Source organism: Hippocampus zosterae, chromosome 15 (assembly GCF_025434085.1).
Source record: "Hippocampus zosterae strain Florida chromosome 15, ASM2543408v3, whole genome shotgun sequence".
Taxonomy (NCBI): domain Eukaryota; kingdom Metazoa; phylum Chordata; class Actinopteri; order Syngnathiformes; family Syngnathidae; genus Hippocampus; species Hippocampus zosterae.
Window position 1 is genome coordinate 8545381 of NC_067465.1, and position 12950 is coordinate 8558330.

General features: G+C 42.9%; 1 protein-coding gene and 1 long non-coding RNA gene across 4 annotated transcripts in view; both read left to right on the forward strand.

Annotated features, from left to right (window-relative positions):
- The first annotated feature begins 2440 nt into the window (after positions 1-2440).
- nr2f6a (nuclear receptor subfamily 2, group F, member 6a) lies at positions 2441-10971 on the forward strand. Of its 3 annotated transcripts, none has more exons than XM_052087996.1 (6): positions 2441-2640; positions 3389-4063; positions 5068-5162; positions 6418-6752; positions 7280-7526; positions 8572-10971. In XM_052087996.1, the coding sequence occupies exons 2-6, from the start codon at positions 3795-3797 to the stop codon at positions 8841-8843; spliced, it is 1218 nt and encodes a 405-aa protein (XP_051943956.1). In that variant the 5' UTR covers positions 2441-2640; positions 3389-3794; the 3' UTR covers positions 8844-10971. The 3 variants fall into 3 exon arrangements, with proteins under 3 accessions (XP_051943956.1, XP_051943955.1, XP_051943957.1); XM_052087995.1 differs by lacking the exon at positions 2441-2640 and adding an exon at positions 2647-3160; XM_052087997.1 differs by lacking the exon at positions 2441-2640 and adding an exon at positions 2647-3160 and having other exon boundaries at positions 6421-6752.
- A 1047-nt stretch (positions 10972-12018) lies between these two features.
- Positions 12019-12950, forward strand: part of LOC127616431 (uncharacterized) — a 109978-nt gene continuing 109046 nt past the window's right edge. Inside the window, exon 1 of the long non-coding RNA XR_007967114.1 lies at positions 12019-12596. This is a non-coding gene — a long non-coding RNA (uncharacterized LOC127616431). The remainder of the gene's footprint in view (positions 12597-12950) is intronic.

Here is a 12950-nt window from a genome sequence, read left to right on the forward strand (position 1 = left end):
ACCCTGGTCTCAGGGAGAAGCTGTCACGACAAGTCTAAACAGTGACGGCATCGGGATGTAATGAAAACGGCATCCCTGTGTGGAGGATGCGCAGACGCCTCGTGATTACTTTAAGAAAGGACCTACTTCCCATATGTTGATGTGGTTAAAGCAACACACCCTGAGATTGAATTACATGTGTGGATGCTTAAGGGAAGAGAGCCGGCCGAACTTAAGACATCCAGTCATGTGGTGGGTGGGTGTGTCTCCATTTGCAAGAGGAGGGGGGTGGCGGGGGTGCGCTATACAGACCTTAAAGGTTAACTCAAATGTTAAGTGAATCAATAACTGGCTTGAGAAGGGCTTGGCCTGCCCCGAAATGCCACATGATGAGGTTAAACGTCCAACAAGTTTGTAGCTTGGAGCTCTCAGAAGACTTCAAAGAAATATTTGAAGGCACTCAAATTATTGACATGGTATATGAAGACCAAAATGTAAACAGGGTGCATACTTAAATCCTTTAACTTAGACCAGAGCATGATGTACTGTATGTCATCACAATCATAATTTTAACACAGACAGAAAGAAAATACAAGGCAAACTTGATTGAGAGCATAAACAAATTAACTTGAGGGGGGAAAAAAAGACTTGATGCATTATGCTGTGATAATACAGTTTCAGCTGCAGCTGTCTGTGTGCCATTCTGTGCAAGTGTTGACTAAACATGCACGTCGACAGAAATATTTTTTGCCTCCTCAACACGAGTAGCGAGTTGGTTCAAAGGTCATGTCACTTCTGGCCCCCCAGTGGTATCCATCACACCCCCACTAGAAGGGGAATGACAGACACGGGAGAGCTTTTTCCTGGCTAAAAGTCATCCACATTTGATGGCTTTGAAATGGTGCACATTATTTGTCCAGGGCTTTGGGTTCACATTTAGCGCAAGGAACATTGTGTACAGATTACGCTTGTCATGACGCTTGTAATGACAATAACCACAGTACAGTGGTATTTGAGTGCAGACCTGCATCAAGAGAGGTCTGAAAACTGAAACCGCGCAACTTATATCGAGCCACTCCCAACACATATTTTTACCTTCACCATTAAAATTTATGAGATATTTTCGGCGGTGTTGTATTGCCTTGGATTAATAATCAACATAGGTTTTGAATACATAGATAGTAAAGATTCGTGGGGCAATTAGTGTCATGTTCAGAGGGTAAAATACCAACACATTGGAAGATAGATATGTTTAGATTCTATACAGCTGTACTCTTACTCTGAAAAAATGCTCCAATACCACTTCACCAGCCTAACATATGCTATTCTGCCCTGCCGGTGTGTGATGTGTGCGTTTCGCAAACACAATGCACCAGCAATGAAATACAGAAAGATTTTTTTTTTAAAGGCCCATATTTTTTCCATTGTGCCAAAATTAAGTTACAATGTGGCAATTTAGCAACGATGTACTTCTTTGTGTCTATTCATAAAGTGTCCTTCGGTGTCTTGAAAGGCGCTTATAAATAAAATGTATTATTATTATTATTATTAAATGCCTGCGAGAATCACACTGCCCCCTGGAGGCAAGTCATTCTTACGCAAACATTGGCCTAATTAAGTGGACTTTTATTCAAATTCAGATACACTATCTCCCCCACCACCCCCACACCCCTGCGATGACCTATTAGTTGCACAAAGGCTAGGCCGCTAAGACAATTGTTCTGTGTAACACACACACTCATACGTGTTGTGGTCTCCAGGGGATATGCTTAGTTTTGCTTTAGGAAAAGGTGTCTGTGCGTAGGTGGAAAGATTCATGACTTATCTCTTATCCGGGGTTGTTCTACATGCTCTCCTCTTCATTATCCGCCTTTGACCTCAGGATTTTTACCGTTGTCGTGGTGTCAAAGTCTGTTTGATCTCTCATTGTGTGCTCCATGAAGCGCCTGAGAAATGAGCAACAACCATAAAACGTTAAACTTTTATTCGGGACACAATAAGGAATCCAAAAATAGTACACGAGAAGTGGGGAGGTAGAGGGTTGGGATGTATGAAGGGTTCAGCGCTTATGTGAAATAAACAAAGTTCATATTTTTGCCATTGGGCTGACAGTGAACATCTTTCTGCGGGAGACAAGGCCAGCTTGCTTGTATTTGTAGCAGGGAGTAATCTAGTATTGTGTGTGTATTTATTTATTTTTTGTGAAAGGCCTTGGGGTCATGCTTTTTGCATCCCAGCAGAGAGATCCTCCACATTCTTGCTGTGTGGATGTGTGAGTGTGTGTGTGTGTACTGCCGCACACAGCCCAGTCTTTTTTGCTCTTTGACTCCAATGGCCATATAAGGCAGCTAGCGCCATGGCAACCACTGGGCTTGAATAGTAGTGTCAAATCCCTCAAAACACACACACACACACACATACACGCACGCACACATACACACACCTCCCCCTCTGCACACACTCCACCTCCCTCCCTTCCTATGCCTCTCTCCCTCTCTCACTAGCTTTGCTTTATCTTTCCGTGTCAAACATACAAATAGGCTCGAGGAGGAAACAAGAGTAGGGAAAAAATAAAAACGTAGACAGCGATCCAACTTGTCTGTGGCTTTGGATTTCCTCTTGAATGCGAACTGGATGTGCAGATGCCCGCAAAGAGAGAAAGTAAGTGCACCCTTGCCTGCCTCCCCCACCTCTTGCCACGGGGGAAGGCGCTCGCACATGCACACGCAGGCACACACAGATGAAAAGCAGCAGCTCGGCCACACATCATTAGTTCTTGGTGGCCAAGCACCAACAAAAGGCTTGCAAACGAGAAGCTCGGAGCACAGTTAAGGTTTTTGGGAAGGAAGAAGGAAAGGACAGGACAGGACTGAGGGTGTTGAGCGCACACTACCTCGTGAATGTGTGTGTGTGTGTGTGTGTCTGTCTGCGCGTATGCGGGTGTATTTTGGAGGTCAACTTGACGGCCCAGATGTGTTTTTTTCTTTTTGGTGGCGCCTTGAGGAGAAGCCTCCAGCCATTGGAGCAAATGACGTAGTATGGCTTCACTTTGTGGGTCATGATGGTGCCGCTGAGAGGATTACAGCAGAGTAGGAAAGCTGCGCTCGCTCTCTGGATGGTGGACGGGAAGATCTAGAGGGAGAGGATTTATAGCGACGGACATATTCATGTTCAATCGGAGGTGAGCATTGAATGATTTATAAAGGGTGTGGGGGGGGGGGGCAATGGTATGGGGAAGAGGGGATACAATGTTAAAGCCTCCCCAGTCTTATGCCGCACTCAAGCCCTGTTTCAGCCATTAGCTAGAAAGACTGAGCTGGCCATGTCTGCGTCTCGGTTTATGTTTGTGTCTTCGTGCTCCATTTATCACCTCATGCCATTAACAAGAGCTTTCCCCATCTCTCCACAGTCGCTAGTAGACTCAGTGTTTACAGTGAAGAGGACCGTCCGTCTGGATTTGACGAAAGCTGAGCCAGCCTCCCGGGTGGAACAAGACATTGACATTTTTGAGACAGCGCAAAGCTAAAAATTGAAAAGTTACACCACGCAGACTATTTCCAGGTCATAGTGCAGTGGGAGGAGACTGCTCTTGTTTTTTTTCTGCCTCTCTTCTGTTTTCTCCCCCGTCTCATGACTATCTCCTTTCAAAACCCGTGGATATTTTTTCCCCCGGTGGCTTTATTTATTTTATTTTATAATTTTTATAAGGCTTCCTAAGCATCAAAGAAGCGTTCTGCTAATATTCATGTTACCTTGACAATTCTTGGCTGCCTGACAGTGGCGGTTTTTTTCTTCGGTGGTTCGGTAACCAAGCGATGGCCATGGTGAGTGGGGGCTGGGGAGATCCCAATGGCGGCACCAACGGGCTAGGCGAAAAGGGCTACCTGAAGCGGGAGGATGAGGACGGCTCTCCTCAGGCGGGGGGCAGCGACATGGAGGCCGGGGAGGACGACAAGGCCTGCGTGTTGGACTGTGTGGTGTGCGGGGACAAGTCGAGTGGGAAACATTACGGCGTGTTCACCTGCGAAGGCTGTAAAAGCTTCTTCAAGAGAAGTGTACGGCGGAACCTCAGTTACACGTGCAGGTGAGAGGGGCACGATGGGAAACGTGTGCTGTGTGAAAACGAGCCGACATTTTTGTAGTTTCGTCACCATTTGTCAAACTGACTAAATGACGTTAAACACAAGTATTTCTCTCTGCAGGTGAACTGTTGTCATACTGTAGATTCGGGGTGTCAAACTTATTTTTACATTTTCCCTTGGAGGGCTGTTATGGCTGTTAAACCATATAAATGTTTAATGAGTTCCTCATATTATTACTTACACAGTACACAACAAATTGATGGATTCCTAGTTTTGAAATCAGAAGTCGAGAATAATCGTTTGTTCAACTATTGTTCAAGTTACTGAAATGTCATGTCGACATGAAAAGTAACAAAAATAGCTTTCTACAGGTTCTACAAGCTTCCTTTTATGTTTCATTGGATTGCATGTTTTAAATGTTGTACATTGTATTTGCATTTTTGTCATTCATTCATTCATTCATCTTCCGTACCGCTTGATCCTCACTAGGGTCGCGGGGGGTGCTGGAGCCCATCCCAGCCGTCTCCGGGCAGTAGGCGGGGGACACCCTGAATCGGTTGCCAGCCAATCGCAGGGCACACAATGACGAACAACCATCCACGCTCACACTCACACCTAGGGACAATTTAGAGTGTTCAATCAGCCTGCCTTGCATATTTTTGGAATGTGGGAGGAAACCGGAGCACCCGGAGAAAACCCACGCAGGCCCGGGGAGAACATGCAAACTCCACACAGGGAGGCCGGAGCTGGAATCGAACCCGGTACCTCTGCACTGTGAAGCCGACGTGCTAACCACTGGACTACCGGGCCGCCCATTTTTGTCATGAATGAACAAATCATTCAGGATTGTATTGTACAAATTCTATAAAGTGAACCGTCAGCGAGAAACCAGAATTATATTTACAAACCAAAGTCAGAGGACTTCACTTGCATCTCATTCTACAGTATGAAAAGTACTTGATGGCCTATAATTAGCCTCAAGAATGACCTTTTTTGTTTGTTTTAGGTCTAATAGAGAGTGTCAGATTGATCAGCACCATCGCAACCAATGCCAGTACTGCCGCCTCAAGAAGTGTTTCCGAGTGGGCATGCGCAAAGAAGGTAACTCTTATTTATTTATTTATGTTTTAATTGATAAGCCACCATTCGGGTTATTTCTGTTCGAAATGTGAATGCCAGTTAGATCCTGCAATCCTGTTTCAGCTTGTTTGTTTATTTATTTTCATAATGGCACATTTGTCTATATCGGCCCTATCGTAGCTCAGTAAACTGTTTGTGTGTGTGCAATCAATGGTATGTACTAGCAGCCCTTAATCTAGTATGTGTCATGCTAACAGTGATAAGTGGTTTGCTAAGACACCCAAGTCCTTTAGCCTTAAGCCAGTGGGGAGGGCTGGACAAACCCTTTAAGCGCAATCCAATACGAGAAATTCAGTCCGTGTGGTGACCCTCAATTGATCCATTGTTGGGGTTGCTTGTTAAGATGTAATTTCATTCAATAGTGTTTTTTTTTAAATTTAAGTTCATTGACATCAACAAATTCTCATCAACATATTCTCATTATTATTTCCATTTTTAGTAACATTTTTTACAAATTTGTTTTCAGCACAGTTGTTTTTGTTCAAGTTCCTCGTTAAAGCCCGTATCTCACTGAGCAGTGAACATTTGCAAGTGAGTGCGCACATAGCGAATTCGTTTGTTGTTGTTGTTGTTGTTTTTTTTTTTTGCGGGGTGATTCAATGTCATTCGCTTGACATTACCAAACAGTTTTTTTGTCAGCTTCAAAAATGTTCAAAAACATTTTGCGAGAAGAAAAACCATGAAAAACTAAATCAGATGTCTTCAGAGCGTATAATATCTGACCTGTCTGTGAACAGAACATAAAACAAGTTAATGAGACATATTATTGCTCCCTGTGTAGCACTTGTCTTTGCTTGGGTGCGTCCACTGGGAGGTCGGAGTTCAGGGTCATCCACGGAGCAGCTTTCTTGTGTCTATAGGGATTCAGCTGCTGCATTCAGTTGCTATGTAGACAGGTGTAACATGGTCACAGTGAAACCATCATATCATTCTCTTGATAACCTTTATCCAGCAGTGACGAAAATAAAAATACTCGGATTCAGGGGGGCTAATTTGCGTCCCTCGGTGTTGAAGAAAAGCCGGCTAATCGGCTCAACCCCTGTAACCTGACATATACTGCCAGTTGAACCCAGTTTTAATTTTTTTCCCCCTCCGTTTTCTTTCCCAAATCCCTCCTCCACACCGCCCCCCTTCATTTTTATCTGCCCAACTGTGTGTCTGTCAACCCCCCTTCCCTGTTACACCCTTCCCCCTTGCTCCCCCAACCTAACTACAGCAGTTCAACGCGGCCGCATCCCACCGCAGCCTAGTCTCAGCCCGACCCTCACGCCTATAGGTGGCGCCAGCGGCCTGGGAGGCGGCGAATTCTACAACAACAACAACAACAATGGAGGGAGCGGCGGTCAACCGGTTTCCGAGCTCATCTCCCAGCTGTTAAGGGCCGAGCCGTACCCCAACAGCCGCTACGGGCACCAATACAACCAGCAGGCCGGTCCCGATAATTCCATGGGCATTGATAACATCTGCGAACTGGCCGCCCGGCTTCTCTTCAGTACAGTGGAATGGGCCAGAAACATCCCTTATTTTCCTGATCTGCCAGTGTCTGATCAGGTTCGTAAAACTTAACTCACACGATCCATTTTTAAGCTTAATTGAAAAGATGAATACACCGGTGATTCCCAACCAATGTGTCGCAGCAGGAAATTAATCAATTTCACTTGAGAAAATGATTATTTGGGTGTGTCAGTGACACATAGTGACAGGCAGAACATGTAAATGCTCTTTCACTTGATGGCATGAAATTACACATCGCCCGTGTATCTTATCCACCTTTTGTCATTGACTACGGGCTTCTATTTTAACACCAGTATTGTATTGAGAGAAAAAAATGCTGCACAGGTCTGCGTAGAAGAGGCTCAACTAGCTGTTGCTGAATTTTCATTATTGTCCTTGCTGCGCTGCGGGAAATTCTCCACTGTGGCTTAATTAGGGGTGTACGATTATTTTTTTTCAGTATGAATGGAAGTACTTATCATTTGACCAAATTTATTAATATTTTCTTGTCATTTACTGTAAAAAAAAAAAAAATGAAAACGCAGCGAAGGTTTTCTGAGTAACATGCCAACGCAAACCCCTAGGTGGCCCTGCTGCGGCTGAGCTGGAGCGAGCTGTTCATCCTCAATGCGGCCCAGTCGGCCTTGCCGCTTCACATGGCGCCCTTGTTGGCAGCGGCGGGCTTCCACTCGTCGCCCATGTCGGCGGAACGTGTGGTGTCCTTCATGGACCAGGTGAGGGTGTTCCAGGACCAGGTGGAAAAGCTGACCCGACTGCAGGTGGACTCCGCAGAGTACAGCTGTCTCAAAGCCATCGCACTGTTCTCACCAGGTGACAGTCCTTCATTTGTTTTTCTGCGTTAAATGGACTGGAGCACCATGCCGGGACTTAAAGAAACACTTCTGCCACCTACTGGATGATTATAGTACTTTATTAGGTACATCTAATCAGGCACAGTGGCGGGGATTTAGGATGAATAGATGGATAGACAGACAGATTTTCATTTACTTAACATCATGGGATTAATATCTACCCATTTACATATATTATTACTGCTTGCTCCGGGAATCCGTTTAGCGATACAGCGTTGAACTCATTCATCGCCGTGGGCATTTTTAGTAATCAAATGGAATGCAACTGTTTATTGCCACCAACGAATGTATTCGTCATGTATATCATGTTTTTCAACATAACTAGACATGGAGGAGGGTCTCATCCAGGTTTCAAGTTTTCAGGTTTCAAGCCACTGTAATGACGAAAAGATCCTTATGGATGGTGCATTGCAGTGGCTTTGAGATCAGCACAACTTTTTGTGAATCTCTGCTTGTCATTTTTTTTCTGACAGAAAGAAATCATTTAAGTACCTCACACTTAAACTGAATATGTATATGTATTGTTACATATTAACAGAGTAAATGTCACAATAGGTAGCAGAAAGTGTGGTTCACGATTGTGAGAAAAGATGACAGAGTTAATGGAGCGAATGGCGAATGCCATACCAAAAAAACAAAACAAAAACAGCCACCCGTGAGTGAGTCAGCCAGCATCGCTCATGGCACATTTCTTCATTACATAGCTGTAAATATATTCTTATTTTGCCTGAGAAGCCCTTTCTCACCTTTGTTTTTATTATTTTATAGTTGGAGGTGTCACAAAAGTGGAAGAAATCTAATCATCCAAGTGACTGTTCTGCTCTTTCTTTTCGCCTTGGACCCTGACGGCCCACCGCTTGTAATAATTTAGTCCCAACATTGATTGAATGTATTCTGCTCAGCAGCGTTCAAACATTGAGCCCTCTACGGTTCTACACGACTCTTTATGTAACCTGCCCACACCACGAAATAAGTCCCTCCTCCCCTCTTTCTCTCTGTCCTAGATGCCTGTGGTCTGACGGATGCAGTCCATGTGGAGTCTCTACAGGAGAAGGCTCAGGTGGCTCTGACCGAGTACGAGAGGATGCAGTACCCGAGTCAACCTCAGCGTTTTGGCCGGCTGCTCCTCCGCCTCCCCGCTCTACGCGCCGTACCCGCCAGCCTCATCTCCCAACTCTTTTTCATGCGCCTGGTGGGGAAGACCCCAATTGAGACGCTCATCCGAGACATGCAGCTCTCCGGAAGCTCCATCAGCTGGCCCTATGTGCCTATGTGATGGGAATAATTTTCCATCCGTGACCCTTTTTGTTGGCGTTGCCGAGAACTTGATAATGCAGCATCACCAATAAGGATGGTACTGATGACCAGAGCACACTGTTCTCTGCAGGCCTCTGCTCGATGGAATACTTGGAAATAATTTGGGCGGGGAGCGCGAAATGTTTGACACTGAAAAAAAAAATGAAGAAAAACCAAGGAAAATTCACCAAAGTTCATCCTCGGATTGATGCACAAAAACAGAGAACATGACTCTTGTGTCTGCTTGAACGTTAGCTGGTCAGTGATTTTGTTCCCCAGGGCTCATGATTGCTTTATTCTCCAGCAGTTACAAGAGACTAATACCTCATTTAACATCAGAATGCTTTCATCTGAAAAAAAAAAGTAAACGTTCCACACCAGAAACCGCCTTTTTTCTGACAACCGCCTTGTTATTAGGTATAAATTTAGGACTCGTACAAGCATCTTACACATTGATCTTTGTTGCTTCTTTTCCAGAATTGCACATATTCAAAGTTGGAGCGAGCTCTTCTGAACGAGAAATCTCAACGATTAGCTTTTAATGAGTGGCATTAACAACTTTATTACAAACACTAAAGGCTCTATTTTCGTGCCCAGCGCAAGTCTACCTTAAACTGTTTTGGAAGAGGATGTTGGCGCCGTTGTGGGAGGGAATGCAGATGACTTAAGTTAAGGGAGTCGAGTCACACACAATCCTTGACATTGCGGAAACAGAAATTGACCCGCTAGCATTCGTGCATGAGTTTGGAGCACACAAAGTATGATTTTAAACTGCAAGATCTCTTCTTGCGGATGAAGTCGTCGACCATGCATGTGACATGGGCAATTGGAGACCACCTTGCACTCTCTATCGCGTGTCCATGTGCGTAACCAGAATTATACTGTGTGGTCAGATTTAAAATATTTTAAAGACGGTCATGTTAATCCTTTCAGTGAATTGATTCGACAGTAATTCAAAGGGATTGCCCCATGCTGTTTCTGAATGATCATCCAATGGCATCCACCACACATACAGTACCTGCGGAGTTTAGAATATATCTGGCTGTGCCTTGATCAAATGCTCCAAAATTACATTACACTACCTGCGCCACAACATAGACCAGCTTTTAGCTTGTCTAAAATCTAGTCTCCTTTTGGTCACCAAATTGCCAGATGCGCGGGGAGCGTGCAATAAAATATGCCGTAATACCTACTCAGGCGTAGCGCTGTCTACCAAATTCACAGACACGTTAAACAAGACTTGCATTGGTACAAAAATGAAGATTCGCTCGTTCTTACACGAAAATAGGGCCCACATTGACTACGTGTTGGAACTTTTTGTGTGTAAATATATTAAGGCCAACTTTGATTTCCCTTTGCATGTTTTAATGTTTTGGAGCGCTTCTAAGTTGTGTCATCGTTTGTGTAAGTAATTCCTTTAAATATCAAAGTGTTGTTTTCTCTGTTAGCTCCTTGTTGTGTTTCTGTGTTTACATAAAAAATACCTCTCTAAAGACCCACATTTCCACGAAAGACTTGAGTGCTGTTGTACTTTGTAAATGATGTGAGGCGACTTTGAAATGGCTGATTACAAACTGCACAAGGAGGATTTTGAATACCAAAATGTCACACGTCCGCCAATTAGTGGCCTAAAAGAAGGCCTCCAGATTCGCTACCAGGACTTACCTCACGCTAGCAGTTTGAGATGCTTTGTTGTTTTAATGAATATCAAATATTTTAGAACAAAGAACACAAATCAATCATAATATTTTGCATCTTGTTTTGACCCTGAACTTGATCTGGGTGTGCTTCTTTTAGTCAAGACACACATCCATGTCATTCATGAAGGTTAGCTCTGAATGGTTTCTTAGTTATTGTGTTCCTGAGTTCTTAGATTTGACTTTTATGTATATGGCAAGGTTATTGAACGAATCAAAAGAGCAGGTGTGTCTTTTGTTACGTATATTTGTTTTTTTCCCCAAAGCTGTTGAAAAAGTGTTGTATTTACAGCTGTATGACGAATGCCAAATAAACACTGCGACGTGCACCACAAATGTCTAATTCTATGCATGTGCTGCAAAATAAGGCCCCAATTAATTCCCATTAAATAGCCAAAGTGATAAACAAAAGTGGAATGTTTTATTTTATTATTGCTGATGCCTCGTACATTGGATGTAAGCACCTGTTTGCAAATTTCAAGTTTTTATGATGTGTAATGAGACACAGTACTTGAAAAACTCAATAGAAAAAAAATCTCTTCAACAGCTGTAAAGGTTTGGGGGGGGTCGTGGTTGCAAAAGTGTGCACACCCTCTGATCACTGAGCATGTGGCTGTGTACATAATTAACCAAACCGCATTCAAACTCACGTTCAACGTAAGTCGGTACATCCCTACTACCTTTTAAAGTGCATCTGATTAAGCCCAAATAAAGTTTCGCTGTTCAAGTAGGCAGTTCCGGACATTTTTTTCTGTGCTTTGCAGCAGAATTCTGAAGGTTTTGCGCTAATACTGACTACTACCGGTATTTTGAATAGAAATTCTCATTTGATACATTTTTGTATCTTTGTCATTTTATTTTGTGACCATTAATACTAACGAAATAAACTAAAATTTTCTAAAATTCTAAAATAACAGAAAAGTACATTTATTAAATTTACTTTTATTATCAGAAAAGTAAATTTAATAAATTTACTTTTCTGAGAATAAAATTTAATTTGTTATTTTATTTTCATAAATATGTCAACAAAATTATTCTCTGTATTCTTTACGTCGTATTATTTCCAGTTAGTTTGTATTTAAAATAACATTGAAAGCCACTCGATAAATAACGTATTTATTATGGTAGAGGTTTAACCAATCATATTTCAGATAGCTTGTGTTTCCAGGTAAACTAAACCTTCAGCAGGCCCCTGTGCGCTGTAAATGAACGGGCACAGTCAGCTTGCAATAGCCAATCAGATCACGAGTCTGCGTACCAGGGCCACCTCGAAGGGTTTACGTCGACACTGGACGTGCGCGTTCGGTGATTCGATTAGTGCCTGCTAGAGGGAGCTGTTGCTGCATTTTGACCCAAAATGGCCGAAGGAGAAGACGTTGATCTGGTTGCAGGACTACTTTCCACACACTTTTCAAGACGGACCTTCCACTGGATTTCCCAATTATTTAAGTTGTTTTACCAAGGCAGCAAGGAAGCATTCGAGCACGGCTGGGCACTTACAAGCTACGGTGCGTTTAAAAATGTTTGGGGACACTCGCGTATATCTCCAGCTCAGTGAACAGGCACTACATTGGTGAGTAAATGAATTTTATTTTACATTTCTATTTGTTATTTTATTTCGTTAGTATTAATAGTCACGAAATAAAATGACAAAGATACAAAAATGTATCAAATAAATCAGCTCACCTGCAATTTATAATGGCGCATTGTAGTCAGCTTCGTGCACTAAACTTCGTTCAATCTCAGCTGCTCAACATTTTCAGTTATTTGCTGTTGTATAGCCTATTCTCAAAATGCAAATGATCTGTTAATTTTATTTTCAAAGAATAATTTGTTTTGTTATTGTGTGGTTGGTGTCTTATATGAAACGGCGACATTTTATTGGGCAGACTTGTTTATGATCACACAGCGTAATTTGGGTGGCATTTTATTTAGTATTTTTTAAATCTTTTTATTTTTGACAATATCTGTAAATGTAGTTTCCTGCTCTTAATTGTGAATGCATACTTGTTGGTTTTAAATGCTCCTGAAATTAAGTGCTGCCCGACGAGCCTATATTGTGTTAATGTAAGATAATATAAGATAAGATATTATTATTTTTTTCCCGCAATGGAGAAATTACAATCAGAATTCAGAAAGGAAAAACGCTGGGTAGGGTATGTGACGTCACTGAAGGCCTAAGGTTGAAATGCACGGCCCGCCACTGACTATAGATATGGTGTTCTTTTGTTCATGAGCAGTGTTATATTTGTGCCAAACATACCGGTTGAAATTACGGTCAAAAGGTTTGACCTCGGTTTCATCGGCCCAAACCATAAGCTTCGAAATGCAATTGACGTGAGTGTGAACGTACTGGTTAATTTTGAACATAGCCACATCCCAGTTACACA

Coding starts and splice junctions, on each gene's coding strand:
- nr2f6a (XM_052087996.1), top strand. CDS start 3,795: ATGGCCATGGTGAGTGGGGGCTGGGGAGATCCCAATGGCGGCACCAAC. Junction 4,064..5,067: donor AACCTCAGTTACACGTGCAG/GTGAGAGGGGCA, acceptor TGTTTGTTTTAG/GTCTAATAGAGAGTGTCAGA. Junction 7,527..8,571: donor CATCGCACTGTTCTCACCAG/GTGACAGTCCTT, acceptor TCTCTGTCCTAG/ATGCCTGTGGTCTGACGGAT.